Here is a 19,497-nt window from a genome sequence, read left to right as displayed (position 1 = left end):
TGTACATCAGCCATTCTGTTTTATATTCATGGAGTTTGGTATTTATTTATCATTTACTGACAACATTGCCCAGTCAGGCCCATCAAGGCACCTACACTGTGAGCCATGCACTATGGTGGCCCCCAAACCACTAAAAGTAACATTAGAGGGATCACATAACTTCTTACAACATGTTGATGGCTTAAAAAGCTGACATGATGGTGGCTTGGCCTACATGGCCCTTTGTGGGTTCCTCGCATTCAAAGAGCCAATGATTGCTGTGCTTTGAACCCGTGGGAAGTAGCAGAGATAATAAACAACCTTCCCCTATGTGGTTGCAAATGCCTTGCTCTTCATGCTGTCAGTTTGGACACGAAATACAAATTTAAAGATACATTTTCAACATATCCTCAGTGGTGCAGAAATCTCTGTGGCATGGCTCTTGCCTACACTGCTGGGGTACTCCAGAAGTTGATATTTATTTATTATTTATTTATGTCATTTATATTCCGCCTCAATGAGACTCAAGGTGGATTACATAGTGTGAGATTAGTACAATCAGTAGCAAGGACAAGGGCAGGTATTTCTATACAGTGTCAAGTACATTTCCCTAAACAATGGCTGTTTTCACATGCCTAAAACCTCTGGAAAATCACGCAAAACTCATGGCACGACCGCGTCTTCCTAATGCGATTTCCCATTTAATGGTGCGATTTCTGACATCATTGCACCATTACATGGGAAATTGTGCTATGAAGATGCCGTTGTGCCGCGAGTTTTACGCCATTTTCTGGAGGCGTTACATGCATGTGAAAATGACTCGTGTCATAGGGTAAATAAATACAAGTTTACAAAGATATAGCTTTAGCAAGGATCCATTACGGAGTTGAAGAATTGCTGAAACAGAACATAATCAATTATAGAACTAACATTAGACAGCATGAAGCACAGGTAATATATAGGAGTACATATTTAAAGCAATAGATAATATGTAAGGCAACATAATGGTGAAGTCTATGGTCCCTAACTCATTAGCGAATCATCTGAGACCCCCTCCCTACAATACTGCCCTCTTATCTGAGTAAAAAGCCTTTTTGAATAATTCAGTTTTCCATTGTTTGTAGAAAGCCAGGAGAGCAGGGGTTCTCCTTACCTCCTCAGGCAGGCCATTCCACAGAGGGTAGGGGCCAGCACAGAGAAAGACTGTGTACAGGTTGCAGCTGAGTTTTGCCCATGTGCAGGCTGGCACCTGCAGGAGACCCTGTTCAGATGAGCGAAGCTGCCATGGGGGAACATAGGGAGGGAGGCGGTCCCATAGGTATGCTGGGCCAAGGTCATGAAGAGCTTTGTATGTAATAACCAATACCTTGAATTGAGCACAGTAACTGATAGGTAGCCAATGGAGTGACAGTAGGATGGGAGTGACGTTCATGCTCCTGCTTGCTCCTGCTAACAGTCGAGCTGCAGCATTTTTCACCAATTGGAGCCTCCTAGTTAACTTAGATGGGAGACCAATGTATAGTGCATTACAATAGTCAATAGTTACAATGTTACCATACCCTGGATCCAGGTGGCCAGGTTGGCCATGTCGAGGTAAGAAGCCATCTTCCAGCCTAGAGTGAGATTGTAGAAAGCATTTTTTGCGGCTGCCTTAACTTGTTTTTCTAATCACACCTACTTCCCATCTTAGAATTGTTTTTACTTCCATGCAGTGTGATTTCACTCTGCATCACACTAAACGACAGCAGAAGCGTTGGGAACTGAATGCTAGTAAAAGTCAGTCTGCTAGACTGCATCTCTGCTTTTAGCTTTCCCCTAACAATGTTCTCTTTCCTCGCTCTTGCTTTCTGTGTGTATGTGACCATATACAGTCCAGGCATTCTGGGAGACGAATAAACTAAAAAATTTCTGGCACCAGTTCACTTAGTTAACTCACTGTTAACAACAAAGCAGTGCCTTGCTTCAGGTCAGGAGACGGAGAGCGGATCTATTTACAACCTTCTCATTCTCAAACCAGCTGCTAATCTGTACAAATCATTCCAAGTCTCCTTTCCACATGGCAATTCTTTTTGATGGAGGCTCTGAGAATACACAGTACATTTCCATAGCTGCCAATGAAGCACCCATTGCTGGTACACATGGAAATGCTTCAGGGAGTTGTAGCACAGAAGAAGTGTAAAAGGATGGTTTCAAATGGCGCCACCAAAAAGTCTCAGCAGGTCACTTATCTTGTTAGATTTGTTGATGTTTCCATGACTCGCAAGCAGGAATTGCGCACTTACAGTGCCTCTTAAGAACCCACGCTCTAGTGACCCATCCTTCTTCCAAGTTGCTAAATGTGATTTTGCATTTCTGTCCTTGTACTACCATTGCTGTTCTAGGAAAGTTTCAAATGGTTTTGCTGAGATCCAGGATAGGGAAATTGTGATACCGAAAATCGTAACTCAATGGAAATAAGTCACTTCTAAATGTTCCTATTCTGGGTGGAACATGATCTGAGGGACGTGACTTTATCAGCAGGGTATTATATGTGTGCGTGCTTGAATCTGAAAAGCTGGGTATTTGAAGAGGGACCAACTGACCTGGATAGTCCAGGTGAGCCTGATCTCATCAGAACTCAAGAAGCTAAGCAGGGTCGGCCTTGGTTAGTAATTGGATGGGAGGCCTCCAACGAAAACCAGAGTTGCAGAGCCAGGCAATGGCAAACCATCTCTGGTGTGAAAACCCCACCAGGGGTCGCCATAAGTTAGCTATGACTTGAGGGCACACTCCACCACCACCAGTGGGCATAGCAATCTATTGCTTAGGCTCTATTAGCTCTGGTCTCAGCCACTGCTCCCCCAGCTGCTGTCTTGATCCTGATACCAGTCTCTATGCGTGCTTGGTGGGGAGTGGGAGCAGAATGGATGATGTCCAGTCTTTAACATCCCATAAATTGTACAACAACTTTCTACCTGTCTCAGTTACAGCATGCTGAGTTGGATCCAACCAGCTTTTCTGCTCATAAAAAGGAAGGAGGGAGTCCCCTTTGACCAGAAAGTTGTGCTGGGGGTCATGGGACTTGCATGGACAAAAAGCGTGTGGGATAGGGACTGTAAATAAGGAGGAAAGTTGGCTGAGATAAAGTGAAAAAGTTGGCTGGGTGAGATAAAGTGAAAATCCAACCCATTGTCTACAATGCCTGAAATATGAAGATGAGAAGTAAATCCATACTGCATGCATATTTATGTACACACCACTTAACAAGGAGAAAACAGGCTAAAGAACGGAAAGGGATCCCGTGAAATATCACCGGCAAAAATGTTAAGATGTTGATACAATGTCTTGTGACTTTTATACTGAGGCTTGCAAATAAGTGATTTTTTTTTGTGATTCATGGACAAATTGACTGGCTTATACGTCTTGCCTGATCAATCTTAAATTCCTATGAGGAATCAAACTCTCATTTGTTCTTTGTCAATGGGGCTTTATTGACTGCAAAAGGCGGGTGCTAAGTCATGTCAAGCAGGCAGCCTGACCTTGTGACACGATGAATCTTTGGGGAGTGTTGTTCTTCCCAACCTGTCAGGGTCCTGCTTTGGGCCTACATAAACTCTGCTCCTGCTTTTATTGAATTCAGAAGATGTTGTGTAGGTCATACCCTGAATCAGCAAGACTGCAGCTGTAATTGAAGAAGCATATTACAAAACTCCTTGTATTTCTGTTTAGCTAAGGAATCTGTTCTAAGCTTGTTGCCGGTACGCTCCTTTGGAATGGATCAAAATGACTAAAATGTCGAAATAACACTGCAGATTCAGCATTTCCACTCCGCAATCAAGGCTGTACCACAATATGAGATCTGTATTCTAAACAATAAAGTTCTGTTTAGGCAGTATGAGAGTAGGCGCTCCTTTTGACTTTTATTTGCCTTCCTCTGCATTTATGCTGCTTATGAAAGTTCAAGCTGTACTTTCTTTATTCATTCAGAAAATGTAGATGGTGCTTCTCTGGAGACTGCTCGAGGCAGCTTACAAAGTACAAACAATATAATATAATAAAAAAGTAAGGATGATCAGTAATAATGCAAGCCGTAAAAGCAAGTCAGGGGGCATTAAAAAAATTCAACAGCCTAAAATCACGTTAATGTAACAATCCTCAGGCTAGAAGCATATCGTCATAAAAGTTTCACAATGGGCATCTGGGTAAAAAGAAAGGTTTTGGTCTGATCCCCACTGCAAAAGTCACTTCTGAAAAGAATCTAAGTGGTGGGTTGGACAATACATGAGGCTGTGGTTTTTCAAGCACCTAGTCCCAAAGTGTTTAGAGCCTTAAAGGCAGGGCTTTTTTTCTGGGGAAAGAGGTGGTGGAACTCAGTTGCCAGCACCTGGGGCAACTCCCAGCAGGAGGTGGCACCCCTGTTACCACATGCACGCACTGGGAAGTGACGTCATTGCACAGGGTGTGGCCCCTCCCAGTTCCCCTCTCCCAGCTGAAGCCCGGGGAAGCCCCCAAATGGGCTCTTTAAACTTCAGCTGGTGGGATTCCCCCTCCCAGCCGAAGCCCGGCAAGCAAAACAGGCTTTAAACTTCAGCTGGGAGGGGGAGATTCCTCCCTCCTAGCTGAAGCCTTGGGAAGCCCCAAAAGGGCTCTTTAAACTTCAGCTGGGGTGAAATTCCCCCCTCCCAGCTGAAGCCCGGGGAAGCCAAATGGGCTCTTTATTCAGCTGGGAGGGGAGATTCCCGGGGAAGCCAAACGGGCTCTTTAAACTTCCTCTGCATTTATGCTGCTGAAGCCCGGGGAAGCCCAGAAATGCTTTAAACCTCGGCTTCAGTTGTCAGGCAGGAACTATCGGTGGGGCCGGAAGTTTGTTGGGAGAGTAACTTCAAGAGGTGTTGGATCGCAGTTCCACCACTTTCCAGCTGAAAAAAAGCCCTGCTTAAAGGTAACAACCAACACTTCAAATTCTGTCTGGGAGCAGATGGGCAGGCACCAGTGCAGATCCTTTGGCACAGGGGGTGCTATGACTCCTGAGTCCAGCCCCAAGCTAGCTTGGTCACTGCATTTTGGACCAATCAAAGTTTCCGGAAAGTTTTCAAAGGCAGCCTCTTGTAAAGCACATTACCGTAATCTAACCTGGACGTGCTCACAGCCGGGATTCCCAAATCGTATTTTTAGGGGAAGGACATAACTGGCCTATCAGTGAAAGCTGGTAAAATGGGCCAGGATCCAGTAGCACTCCCAAGCTGGGAGGTTGTATTCTCTCCCTTTGCCCACCCCCTGGGCAGGTCAAAGGTACACATCAGAGAGGCTTTTCTTGGTGGTTCCAGGAAAAAACCTTTCTGGCATTTTAGTCCTCTGAGAGCCAAGCTACAAGTGACGCCTGACACAGATTGGGCACTTGTCAGCTTACCTCAAGTTTTGATGGGAAACGTAGGCATCCTGGTCTTGCAGCTTGGCTCTCCATTACAGCTGGAAGACCAGGATGCCTACATTTCCCATCAAAACTTGAGGGAAGCTGACAAGCGTCCAACCTGTGTCAGGCGTCACTTGTAGCTTGGCTCTAAGTCTCTGTCCTCCCCCACACCCCTGGGAGGGTAAGTGTTTAACAGAAGGTCTTCTAGCCACATCTGCCTGACTAAAGCCCAAGGCTAGGTGCAGCTTGGAAAGCAGCTTTCCCCCCTCCCACCTCCAACAGTTCTCAGCTAAGAGACCCTTTTTAAAACTGGGAGTGAAGTTTTGACACACTCCAAATGTACAAATAAAAAGCATTTCTCCACAAACGGAACCCCTGCACATCATGTATGACCAATACCGAATGCATCATGTGTTCCATGCAAAAACAAATAACTACAATCTCACAGGTGTTTATTTAGAACAGCTGACAGCCAAAAGCAACTTCTTTCATTCACCCAGGGATTCCTATGTCTCAGGGCTTCCAACCCGATCACATTCTGTACGATGTCATCAGGAGTGAGAGAGTCTGAACTTTGCAAAGTTCATCTTGGAGAAAGTTTGAGCTATTTCACATTAAAGAGGAGGTTTTTTAAAAAAATAAAAATAAATAAGAGTATTCTATATTAATATGGGATAGGAGTGAAATTTTTGCTCATCGCTATCTACAGTTCATAAAAGAAGAAGCGTCCTCTTCTCTCCGATTCATAATTTGGGAGGTACCCATCAGGGAGCCAAGAACAGGTCTCTTTGGGAGGAGGAAATTATTAAAGGTTTGAGGACGGATTCATAACCACTTACTATTTAATGGCATTTTGTGAAGATCTGGCAAAACGGTCTAGAGTAAAGCTGTGCTGAATATTCTCTAATTTTGAGCTCTGCTTGAAAAGCACGCTTGAGACAGCCAATCAGATTTCTGGAAAACTACTCATGGTTTTGAACATCCACGTAGTTTTGATGCTGCTTGACACATTTTTGTTAGCCTGGCTGCTGCTGCTTCTTGGCATCATCACCCTACCTCTTTGTCCTTATTTGCCCTCGCTGCTGTATAATAGGATTGGTTGTGCCAGGACATGTGACTTTGTTTACAAGTGTCCATTATCACATGATGTCAGTTGAAGCACCATGATGTCACTGGCAAAAATCACAAGAGATGCTGCAACCAATAGGATTAAAAAGCAGTATGGAAGTAAAATAACAAGAGGCCAAGAGGAAGGAAGTGGCATTGAAAAGAACAGAATCAAAATAATGTAAATGTCTTCACAACAAGTGAGATGCACTTTTTGACAAAAATTTTTTTAAATGTACAAAGTAAAAAAAAGTTTTGATTCAGCTCAATTCAATAGGTATTGAAATGTTTAGGGTTATATTTAGGCACTTCTCTTTAGAACTGAATGAAAGCTCTACTAATAAAAATTGGACACACTTCATTCTCAGTATTAGCAAACATTTTCATTTGCATGCACAGGTATTTCTGCAAGAATGGAAAGAAAAGCTATGTTCGCAAAAAATAAATTCATGTGCTCTTATCTGCAAAATTGCTTGACATAGCAATTTTGACACCATTCTAGCATCTATTTGTGAATTTTTAAAAATGTTTTTTTTTAAAAAAAACATACCTCTAGAAAATACTTGTGACTTTATATATGCAGGACTGAAAAGGTTTAGATGCTGTACCTAAATCAGTGAGGCAAATAGTCACTGCTGCCTTGGAAAAAACTATTTAAAACCAACGAGACCACCTAGGGAGTAATCTTGGAGGAGGATACAACCCCATTTAAAAACGCAATGAGATTTGTCTTGTTCTATAATGCCTTTAAAGCACTCTTTTTGGTTTGTTTCTTTTTAATCAAGTCAGCTATTGACGTGATGCTGCATACAGCCAGAGCAGTGAATATATTTTAGATAGATATAGTTCTAGATGTAGATGTAGATATTTTATAGACGTGTAATGCTAGAAAAAATTGCCCAATCATACGCTGATCCCTGGAACTTGAAGCATGATCCTATCTGATCTTGAAAAGTATAAGATCTTGAAAAGCACAACTGTCTTAGGACAATTGCAACCAGAGTGTCGTGTATTCCAGCACACCTGTCATGATTGTATTCTGCATTTTGTACTGATCAGTGCTGTTTGCCATAGTTATATGCTGTATTCTATGTACTCATCTGAGAGTGTCTTAACTTCTGATATTAAGTGCAGGAGAGCCAGGGGGCCCCTCCATTATCTGCTACAAATATGTGCTTTCACTTTCCACAGCAAGTGTCCTTGAAGGAGCTGCTAGCCGCAAACATTGTAACTTTCCCAGAGACAGATTTTCTTTGTATTTCATGTACTATCTTGTTCCCACGCAACCTCTTTGGGGTTTCGCGCCAGAATGCAAACGGACCAGAGAGGATGGGAAGTTTTCCTATAATAGCCAGGCCTTTGTTTGAATTGTCACTTCTGCCAATCTCTGCACCTTCGGGTGAACACCTGTATTGAATGGATCTCAATCAAGCTGCTTCAACTGGAACACTTGAGTGTTAACTGTAGAGGGCTTGAGGGACCTAACTGCCAGGGACTGACACAGAGAATAAGATGGTGGCATTGTGAAGAGTTGACTTTGGAGACGTACCCGATTTATTGCACCCCGTTTCAACTCCCTGATAAAGAAGCAAGATGAATGCACCATGGAGAGGTGTACACACCTTTACTCCTCAGCACTTTGTTCATGCAAACATTACCAGAATAGCACCTACCCCATGCTTTTATCTGAGTTAGAGCAGTAGTTCATGTAGTCCAATACTCTGTATTCTAAAGGCAGCAGCTCTCCTCAGATTTCAGGCAGAGATGTTTTTCCTACCTTAGTATTTGAGATTCACTTTAAATAACCGTATGGGCTTTCTGCATGCACAGCATAAGTTCTAACCCTGAGATATGCCTCCTCAAGTACATTATGCATGCAGAACATATGCTAAATCCCCAAAAGGCTGTGGTGGTTAGCTCCCCTGTTCACAAGCCCTCTCAGAAATCGAGAGAGGCCCAGGTCTCTTATTTTTGAGGCCCCCCCCCCGCCACTGTTGGGGCTGGTGTGGCTCCTGGCTGTCACTGATAGAGGAGGAAGTAGGTGTATTACCTCTGTAAATGTAGACAATGCTTTGGAGGGGATTTAAAGCCCCCCCTCAATGTATGGTTTCAAAATGTTTTCAGAATTTTCTGCAAACCTGAGGGGTCCTCCAAGTTTGCAGAACTATCTGTTTTCTGTCAGTAGAGCCCTGATTCTTAGATTTACATATCCACAAATAGGCCCACACTTGTATATTAGAATATACAAGTGGGAGAGCCACAAGGACTTGTAGGGGCATCTCATTTTCCTCTCCCCCACTATTTCCTCTGTCCCTTTCCTGAAAGCTCCCATAGCTTCTTGCCATTTCCTGTCTCCTTCTGTGCCTCTCACCAACTAGCCAAATCTACCTTTATTTCCCTCACTCCCTCCTCTTGGCAGCCTGCCTGGTATGTTCATGGCTCTAATCTCCAGATTTAAGTATCCACACAGATCTAGCCATGCAGACAATTATATACATTGATTGTGGTGATGATGATATTGATTCATAGTGCGCTACAGGCAGTAGTGGGATGCAGGTTTAAAGCTGTATGATGGACATCTTCTTTCAATCCTGTCAGTGTATCTCAGCAACTGTATGTATAACCTCACTTGGAGATAATGTCAAAAATCTAAATGTGAGGCCCTCCATGAATGTGAGGCCCAGGCCAAATGGTCCTCCTACCCAACCTTCCCCTGCCCCCGCTCCGCAAACACATACGGAGTGTGGCTGTTCTTATTTCAGGACAAAACAGATATCTGGGATGTCCTCAGTTCACTATCTATAATCATTCTTGTGGGTGGCAAAACACTGTACAAGACAGATTTCCTGAGTACAGGTCATTTCACAGGAGGTTTTCCTGTGCTGTTGGCCCTGACCTGCAGTGGGTTTTCTCCAAGTTTCTGCACATCTCTGTTTTCCATTCTGTTTGCTTCTCTGTGCTTCATCAAACCAACTTCCATCTGACTTGAGAAAGCATGGAGAAATGACAAGGAAAACATGGAAAATGAGGACACGAGGAAGCTTGGAGAAAAATGCTGCAGGTCAGAATCTAAAGCACATGAAAACTTACATGTGAAAACACCCCAACCTACTGAGCATATCCCAAGCATGCAGGCATTAGGGTTGCCAGGTTTCCTGTTATACCCAGCAACCTTATTTGTTGCCTGCCAGCGGGAGGAAATGGTAGGTGGAATGGAGCATTCAATGAAAACTTGAAGGTATGCCATAGAACTCCCTGGGATTTGCAAAATCTCAGTGGTTTTATTGCAGAATTTTTGCAAATCCTAGAGTGTCCAATGGTGACACTGGAAGTGATGTCAGTGTGCTGGTGTAACACTGGTGTGCCAGTCCTCACAACCTTAATGGTCCTGGAGGGTTGCTAGCTGCATGCTCGAAGTAGTTTCTTTGATCACACCCTTTGAATATTCTGCATACATAGAGTACAGCTAATCCAATTATACAAATTGCTTTCAGCCAAAATCTCAGTTATATTATGTGCTGAATGTACAGTAGAAATATTTAGGAGACTGTCACCCTCACAGAAGTTATCCAAGTATAACTAAAATGAACTATATAGGTTCTAAGGACCTGAATAAGAACAAAATGATATAAAACAATGATCAAAATAAAAGAGTTAATCATGGAAACGTTTCTCCCAGCCAGAATGAAAACAGGTGGATCATGGAACACAAAGATAAGAACTAAAGTTGTCTGGAAAACATCCATCAAATAATATAAAAGCCCCCACAAGGAAGCTAAATAAGCCCTCTTCTGTCCCTTTAGATTCCCAAATAAGGCAAAGATAGGAAGAAAAGGTTTCTGTTTGCAAGTAGACAACAAACACTAATTTCCTAAGTAATATATTTGAATTGGCTCATACTATTACAAGAATGAAACAAACACTCAGATATGCATTAAATATATATATAAATTCTAAGGGACAAAATATCATGTTTTGGTAGTCATTCCCACACTCCAACCCATAACCAGGATTCCAATTTAATGAGCCACCATAAATTATATTTTTGATGTATTTAATCCACAAATGTACATACTCAAGCTAAGTTGATCAAAAAGAACCACCAGGAATGGGAAACGAAGAAAGCGGAAGCTTGAATGGTTCTATAGTCTTTTTCTAGTGGGGCAGTCCCCGAAATTCTTATACTATCCTGTTGTATGAGTCCAAGATTCATTTGGCGTACCATTCGGGTTCCAACTACAGCCAGACAGATGCCAGATGAGTGTTCACAAATAAGTCTGAAAATGGTGGCCTGTCCAGCCTATGCAGTTCAGAAGACTTAATGGTGTTTCAGTTTTCTTATGAGGGAGGTGTTGATTTCTGCCGATTTCCCCCTCTTGTTGTAGCCCACGACGTAACTCCCCCCCCGCCCTAATAGTATCTGATATAGAGAGGTCAATCATTTTGCATATTCATGAGGTACAATTCATAATGAAGAGGTAAGAGCTATTATCCTATGGACTGCACACAGTAAAAGCTTGCTATTATTAGACTTCCATTTTGGTACTTGGTTGCTGTTACTGAATTTCTTCAAACTCTTGCAGATCAGATCCACGCCCTAACAATTTAGGGAAGGAGATTGCTGCTTTCTGCAACTAACAAACCCTCCAGTTCCAAAACCTAGTGGCAGATGGGAGTTTTGTCACATAAAACTGCTGGGTGCATTTTTTTTAATGAAGAAAGGTTCTAAAAAAATCGAATTCCAAATGAGGCAGAAGCAATAATGAAGAAATGTGATGTTACTCATCGCCAGTGATGTCACAGTATGCACTGTTCAATAGGTGCACATGACATTCAAGCAACCATCATCTATCTGTAACATCTTTACTAGAGTTGGCCAGGTCCCCATAGGCTCCCAGTGGGGCGGTACTCACTGATTTCATGATCTTTGTGCACCCTGTGGGGGGATCTGAACCTGGATTTCCCAAGTCACTGTGACTGTATAACTATGATATGATAACCTTTATCACTCACATATCACTTTCAAGAGTAACAGATACACTGGCCGTTTTCACACGCACCCATAAGATCGTGCAAAACTCACGGAATGAAGCATCTTCCTAGTGCGATTTCTCTGCATGATCCCCTTTAAGGGCGTGATAATGTCAGAAAATGTGCCATTAAACGGGATCGTGCCAGGAAATTGCGCTAGGAAGATGCTTTCTTCCGTGAGTTTCATGCAATCTTCCGGAGGCTTGGGCCATGTGGAAACGGCCACTATCTGCCGCAGAATTATGTCACATTCCTGAAACTGCAAAAATATTACGAGAAAACTGAAAAGGGGAAGGTGTGAATCAACGAAACCATTGAGGGTCCAACCACATATAATATAGGAGGTGTGAGATTAGCTCTCTTAATGTTTTCTTTCACAATAAAAATCTGACGCACCTCTCCACCCCCAGACAGGATCAGGGCAGTGGCAGTAAAAGTGGTAGTTTATTTCTTTTCTTCATGACATTCTCCTAATAGAACCCCCTCCCCTCCCCTTTGAAGCTGTTATTAGCAGTTGTTGGGGAAAAGACAGGTATAAAATGGGTTCTTGCCTCCTTTTTGTGGCTAATAGCAGCTTTGAAAAGGGGAAACAATTTCAATGAGGGGAATGGAATGGCTTTAAAAATACCTCACCTTTCCTACCCACCCCCCTAGCTGCAGTTCTAATCCATTTTTTTGTTTCCCCTTGGGTTCCTTTTTTGGGTCTGAAAGAAAATGTTGGAAAAATCCAATTGTTTATATCTTCCACGTAATGCATTCTTTGGCCCTAAAGGCAGATTAGGAGTAAAGAATATGATGCACCTAGTTTTTCCACTAGTTTTAACACTTTTCATTTTTAAGAGCAAAGAAAGCATAACTGCTTATGTTCAAAGTTAGGAGAACAGTAGATTATGCTTATTTTAATTGATAAAGAGACAGTAATTATACAATGTCAGGGTAAAGAAGAATCAAGGCTAGATTTACGCATTACAATAAATGTAGACCCCCATCACAGCCGCCAATTGCATTCTTAGTTCTCCCCACATTTTCTGCACTACCTAGTATTTATTTTTTAAAAGAAATTTTAAGTACAATCTCAACAAAATATCCCTAAGACAGCTTACAACACACTAAAAACAGCAGAATAAGAAAAAATGATGTCATTCTAAACTAAAAACAGCACCAAAAAATAAAACCCTCAGATAATATCATAATTTTAAGACAGGGTAAAGATCTTAAAAATCCTAAAAACACAACATTAAAGCTCTCTCTCTCTCTCTGTGGGTCTTTCCCACACACTTGACATTACTGATTTTCTTAGCAGTTGATCCCCAAGCATTGGAATTGATTTGGATACTGTTCTTTTGCATGGTGCCCCTCCCACTGCATTTTTACAGTTGTGGAGTTGGTTTACTTTGTTCTTCACAAACCTTAAATAATCAGGATTTTCAAGTGAGGGTGCTGTCGTCATCGGAGGCATCATCTGAGAGGTCACAGCACAGACCGCTTTTAAATTTTTTTGTGCGTGCTTATATTGCTTGTCTGGGGATGATGCAGCAATGGCCTCCACCCCACCACTGGGCCCACCCCACCGGGCTGCAGAAGCCCCCTGTCACCACCAGCCTCCCACCCCCTCCCTGAGAAGGTGCTGCTGAATCACTGGAGATGAACCAAGCAGCGACTGGAAATACTGGGCAAGCCCCAAACAGTGCTGGCCAGCAAGTGGAGGGCAGAGAGGATGAGGAGATGGCAGGAGCAAGTGGTCACAGGGCAACAAGGCAGGTTGGTGGAGGAGCTGCAAGTGGGGAAGATAAGGCAGTCGCTGGGGTGGGGACAGTGCCTTCTAGTTAGCCTGGAGAGACAGGGCATGCACATGGCTCTGTCAGAGGCTGGTGACATGACTCCAGCCCCGCCTCTGCCCTGGAACAGCCACAAGGACTGGGTGGTGCTGGGGAGCCATGTGGCATTGTGATAGCAAGGGAAGGGCTAGGAGACAATGAACCTTGGCCACAGCTGGTCCAGGGTGCATTCCCACAGCCTGAGTCTCTGGGGGGAGGAGCCCACAGGAGCAGGGAAGGAAGAGGCTCATTGGCCCTTCTCCAAGTCCTGGCACTGGGACTGGCTTGCTTCTTGAGGATAGGCCCAGAGGGGTGGATATGAGAATGGAGGGAGAGGTATAAGGGGCACTTTAAAGGCAGGCTGGGGAGGAGTGGAGGAGATGCTGGTGATAACTAGAGTGAGAGAGAGGGTGTCAGCAAACACCAGACAGGCTTTCTCTGAAGGATCCTGAAGATAAAGGTGAAGTAACCTGGCCCTTGGTTCCTCTATTTGAGAACATCAGAGCCCCCAGCAAGATGGCTGAGGGGCAGAGGTTGGACGCCGACCCACTTGAGGGCTCACATTGCTTTTTCACTATAAGGGCTGAATTTTTTTTAAAGATTGAAAATGAAAACATGGATAAGTCTTTGCAATCTAAACCAGAGATCCTCATCCGGGTTGGCCCAGAGCCTGGAGGCAGAGGCCTGCACCAGTGGGTCAAACCGACCTCTGTTGGGACGTAGCCTGGGGCGGCAGCAGCTGGGGGGGGGGGAGATGTGAAGAGAGGTGTGGTTTGATGATAACGAACATCCAATCATTAAAAGTGAGTGGGAACAGATGGGACAAACAAAACTGAAAGCAACATTATGCCCAAGGGGGAAAAAATTGACTCAAAATTGGCTTCCAGAAAAAACAGTGGTCTCGAGAAGAGAGAAAAAAAGTGGTCTCAAAAGAACTGGAAAAAAAATCTGGGGAAAACAAAACCCCAAGCAAAAATTGAAGGCAAAAAATTGTATGCAGAAATCGGGATAAATCAAAGCAGTATGGGGCCAAAACTCATGGAAAAAACCCATGCAGAGAACTCTATAAAGAGAGAGTCTGCTCTAAAGGGGCAACAACATAAAAGGAACGAAACTCCCCAGAGGACATGAAGATCTCATGATGTAAAGCAGGGCAAATAGTACAATTATATAAAGGAAGGGAAAATTTCTGAAGGGCAGTGGAAAATAAAAAAATACCTTGGTCTGGCGCAAGAGGGTCATAGGGTGCCAGATGAGCTTCTGTTGCAAGGCAGTGTTTCAGTTTAGATGCTATTGTATTTGGTTCTTACAGCCCAGCCTCTGACAGCATAGGCTTGCCAACTGTATGGTTTTTCTCTGAACAGTCTATTTTTTTATTGGACTCTCTGGGGGAAACGTGGTTAAAATACTAGACATGTCCGGTATTTTTGTGGGGTGGGGGGAGGAGGAGCGGCTGGCCACAGGCACCCATGATTTGGCACCAGCACCAGCAGGCCTTTCTGTGCAGCTTCCACCTCCCCACCCCTACTTCCAGCGACTGCCCGCCTCCTGCGTGCCCCGGAAGCAGCAGTTCCATTCACCCACCTGGGCCACCTGAGCACAGGAAAAGTGGCCAGGGATGATGCCACTCCACAGTGACATCATCATGCTGGGCCTGGGAGTGTGAGAGCGCTTTCTGCACATGAAGAACTCCAGAGTCCAGTTTATTTTTTTATGGAATCTGGCAACCCTAACCACATATAGAATAGGGCCTCTAATGAAGAACTTATATATAAGAAGGAAGGCAGCCCTTCAGTTACCCTGATCCCAGACCATGTATTGTTTTATAGGTTATAAAAAACACTTTGATTTGTGCCTGAGTCCCTATAACTAGTAACCAGTTAGCAGCCTAGCTGCTGCATTTTGGATCATTCGGACAATTTGTTTAGGAGGACTGCAATAAGTAAAGCTGGATGTGATCAGAGTATGAGATGCCTCTCACAGAAGGGCTGCAGTGGTAAACCAGCCCAAGCTGATTAAAGGGGCTACTCACTATGGAGGAGATATGTGTCTTTATGTGTGTGATAGTTACAAAGGATGATACAGTTATGAAAGAGTTAATGTTTGGAGAAGAGCCCCTCTGCTTACTGGTGGTGGCTGGGAAGCAGACATGCTGTTGTTCTTAAGATGGCTGCTGGAGTTGTTGCAGTTAGGGTCTCTCAAACCAAGTTGTGTTATATGTAAATAAGCCTGTTGAGTTCCTTCTCAAGTGGCTGAGATCCATTCTTCGGGGAATATGGAGGATCTTCTTAAGTTCCCTGGAGCCACAGATATAGATGCATCCCTGCTCATGCTGTACATCTGCTTCTTAAGAGGTAGTACAACCATAACTAGGGTTACCAGGGACCTGGAATCGCTTGACGGGAGATGCCCAGGTCCCTGGACTCTCCCGGCGGGGGATTTGGAGCTGGCATCCCAGCTTTCTTCCTCATGCATGCGCATAGCACACATGCCCTCCCAGCTCGCATCATGATGTCACTTCTGGGAGTGATGTCATTGCGCAGGGTCAAAGGGTACCCCTGGGTCAAAGGGGGCCCTTGTCCTCACCAACACGGGCTGCTCTCGTTGTGACCGTGGCCCCCTCGTTTGGTGCAAAGGGGCTGCGGATGCAGCAGCGAGAGTGGGTGGCAGTGGCAGCAGCAGTGGCAGCAAGAGCGGGCCACAGCAGTGATGAGAGCGGCTCTCACCACCACTGCTACGGCCTGCTCTCACCACCGCTGCCATGGCCTGCTCTCGCGGCATGGGAGTGCACCCTCCTTCCCGTGGGTGTACTGTGCTGGGTGGGGAGGGGGCCCCCCAGGGAGCATGCCCCCTGCCAGCCAAGTAAGTGGGCATGGGGGAAAGGGTATGATTAGGGCATCCCCCGCCCCGGGCGGGGAATGGGAACCCTAACTATGTCCCAGAAGATTCCAGAAACCTTGAATGGTGTTACTATCAACCAACAGTTCCCCAGTCTCTTTTGGACTGAGATTCAGCTTGTGACCAGCCCTGTCCAACCCATTACACCTCCAAACAGCGGTCCAGAACATCTACTATATCACCTTTCTCAACTGCAAAGGAGAAACAGAGCAGGGTCTTATCTGCATTCTGGTGACACCTCCGTTCAAAATTCTAGATGCCTTCTGCTGGAAGTTTCATGTAAATGTTGAACTGTATTGGAAACATACAGAACCCCATATTTCAGAAATCATGGGGTCAAGCAGTTGTTCCCCTCCCAATGCCAACTCCTGGAACCAGTTCACTAGGCAGAACCACTGGAGTGTGTTGTTCCCAAAAGCTATCTCAGTTATCCTGTCCAGAAGAATACTGTCTCTTTCTTGGTGAGGGCCATTAGGCCAGGGTGACAAAAGTAGTTTCTGTCCAAAAATGGCACCTGAAACCTGAGTTAAATACATCTTTGTTGGAGAATGAAACATGTCACACAACCTTGTGTGTCTTCCTGCTCCTGACAGATGTCATTGTTTCCAATTGGCAAGGGCTGGGTGGGCCAATACACAAGCTATGCCAGTACACGAGTAAGTTATTTTAGGCACTGGGAGTGGGAATTAAACACATGGTTGCAATTTTTGGCGTTGGCTGCACATTGTAATGAAAGTTCCAGCACCAGGCTCTCTTATTATGAATTGGCTGCAATCACTCTTCATTAAATCAGAAGCAACACATCTGGAAGAGGAAGGCCCCTTGAAGAAATCTGCTTTTAAAAATCTGAATTTGGTTTTGCTTTTTCTATACTGCTGGACATATAGACATTTGGGTAACTGCAACCCATTTATTTATTTACTTACATTATTTCACCTTTCTCACTGAGACTCAAGGCGGATTACACAGTGTGTGTCAGTACAGTCAGTTTCAAAGACATTTAAATACACATGTAATGGGGTTTATACCTGCAAATTTGCAAAGATTATAAACCAGCAGAAATCCAGTACAGAGTTGAAGAAATGCTGAGAACAGAGCATAAGTCATTCTAAGCCTGATATATTAAACAACATAGGATCAAGCCAGTAGGATCATGCTTACAACAACAGTAGTAAAGTTTACAGTCTATCATACTTAACAGCCATAGTAGTAAAGTCTATAGTCACTTCCTATACTTTTACTGATGCAACTCTTTGAGACAGCTTTCATAGATTACAGCCCTCCTATCTGAGTAAAAGCCCTCTTGAATAATTCGGTTTTGCATATTTCGTGGAAAATCAGGAGAGTGGGAGCTTTCCTAACCTCTTCAGGTAGGCCATTCCATAAAGCGGGGGTCCCTACAGAGAATGCGCGTGTACAGGCAGCTAATGATGTTGCCCAACTGCAAGGTATCAGTTGCAGAAGGTTCTGTGTCTACACCTTTATGTGCTCTGGCACTTGAGCTATTCCTATGAAGACAGCTCAAGATTTTGTAAAGTGACATCAGATTACAGCTCATAGTGCTGATCTTTTGGAAGAAGGAAAAGCATTGGCAGACTCTCAAAACAGACATTATTCACAGCTCAAGGTGACACTAGTTGGAAATCCTCAGAAAATAAAATATATTAGACGTCCATAGAACAGGCAGCTAAATCAGAAACCTGTGAGGTGCCTCCTTTCAAAAGCCTCCTCAAAACCGACATCATCAGTGAAGCTTTTGTCTTAATTCCTACATCCTTACATTGACCCAAAACTAAGCTTAAGCATGTATCATTCTGTTACTCTCATCTCCCTCTTTGTTCCATCCCCTAATTAATGAAATTAATATGGGCTTAGATGGTTACTATTTTGAATGGACAAGAAATGAAGGCAGGTGTATTGGTCCATGACAAACCCCAAAAGATAAATCGTGTAATATCTTTTACTAAGCTAAACAAAATCAACACAGTGTGCATCCTGCCTCCTATGGCTCGTTACGTGGTTGCAGTGGTCAGGGAAATTGGTGAAATCCAGGAACACCCCCACTTGGGCAAGCAGAAGTGCCTCGTCTCCTCACAAGGCCATCTTTGGATTCAAGTCAATGTTAGCTCCTTGGGGCAAGAACGTGTCTTGGATACATGACACACAAGGACGCATGAAGCTGCCTTATAGTGAGCCATTGGTCCCTCAAGGAAAGCACTGTCTCCTCTGGCTGGGTGGCTCTCCAGGGTCTCAGTTAGAGGTCTTTCACATCAATGACTACCTGATCCTTTCAACTGGAGATGGTGGGGGTTGAACCTTGGACCTTCCGTATGGAAAGCAGATGCTCTACCACTGAGCCACAGTGGAACGTACTTGTGTACTCTGTAAAGTAGAAAGCATATCAATGGTGCAACAGACACAACAAAAAAAGTCTTTGTCTACTATACAATGTACATTCTTTGTATAGATACACATGATGTCTGATATAGCAACAATCTGATGCCCCATTCAGTGCTTTCCGTCTTACCTTTCCCACATACAAAGGGTCAGTTCCAGTGTATTCTTCCAGAACAAAGAACTGGTTCCACACCCAGCTCCTCTTCATTCGCTGATGCAGAAGCAAGTTGTCTGACAGGCTATCTTCTTGGCCTTCGCTGGATGGTACGGTGCTTCCAGATAATGCAACTGCAATGAGGTTCATCATCAAACAAAACCATATGGATATACTGGATCCAAGCCACTTGGCGCTGGCCATTCTGCTTGAAGTCCACATCAGTATATTAGAAGCCTTTCCAAATGTAGCGTTGGTTCTTTAAAGAGTCCAATGGATAGGCCTTTGAAGTGTCCAAGAGCAGACTTTAAGTAGTTTGAACTGACCACTTTACGGCTGACAGGCTCCTGTAAAGTTAAAGAAGATCTATTATCAAGTTGCTAACATGGAACTTTCAGAATAGTTAAAAAAAGAGAGCCGTGTCTCAGAGTATTTGATCTCCCTCATAAAAATGTGATAACAAGGTAGGCCTGTTCCATAAAAAGGAAAAATCTTTCCTTATAACCTGCAGTACTACACTCCCAAATGAAGGTAATGACTGAGAAGCTAGAAGGGAAGACTTCACCGCTTTGCTAAGATAGCTGCCGGTTTTTACTGTATTATTGATTGGCTTGAGTTAACAGAACATCGTTTAAGAAATATTTATGACCAGAAGCCTTTGATAATATTTAGAAGGAAGTCGCCTCATAATAATTATAATAGACATGACAACTAATACCCTT

The 19,497-nt window shown here is 43.9% G+C and overlaps 1 protein-coding gene across 1 annotated transcript in view; it reads right to left on the bottom strand.

Moving 5' to 3' along the window:
• The window catches only part of CDH20 (cadherin 20), a 66,276-nt gene extending 47,279 nt beyond the window's left edge, over positions 1-18,997 (bottom strand). The window contains exon 1 of the mRNA XM_054984723.1: positions 18,752-18,997. Within this exon, the coding sequence (XP_054840698.1) occupies positions 18,752-18,997 (246 nt within the window). The remainder of the gene's footprint in view (positions 1-18,751) is intronic.
• Between the last annotated feature and the right edge of the window lie 500 nt (positions 18,998-19,497).

This window comes from Eublepharis macularius, chromosome 7 (assembly GCF_028583425.1).
Source record: "Eublepharis macularius isolate TG4126 chromosome 7, MPM_Emac_v1.0, whole genome shotgun sequence".
In the NCBI taxonomy this organism is placed as follows: Eukaryota; Metazoa; Chordata; class Lepidosauria; order Squamata; family Eublepharidae; genus Eublepharis; species Eublepharis macularius.
This window is presented reverse-complemented; position numbering and strand designations above follow the sequence as displayed.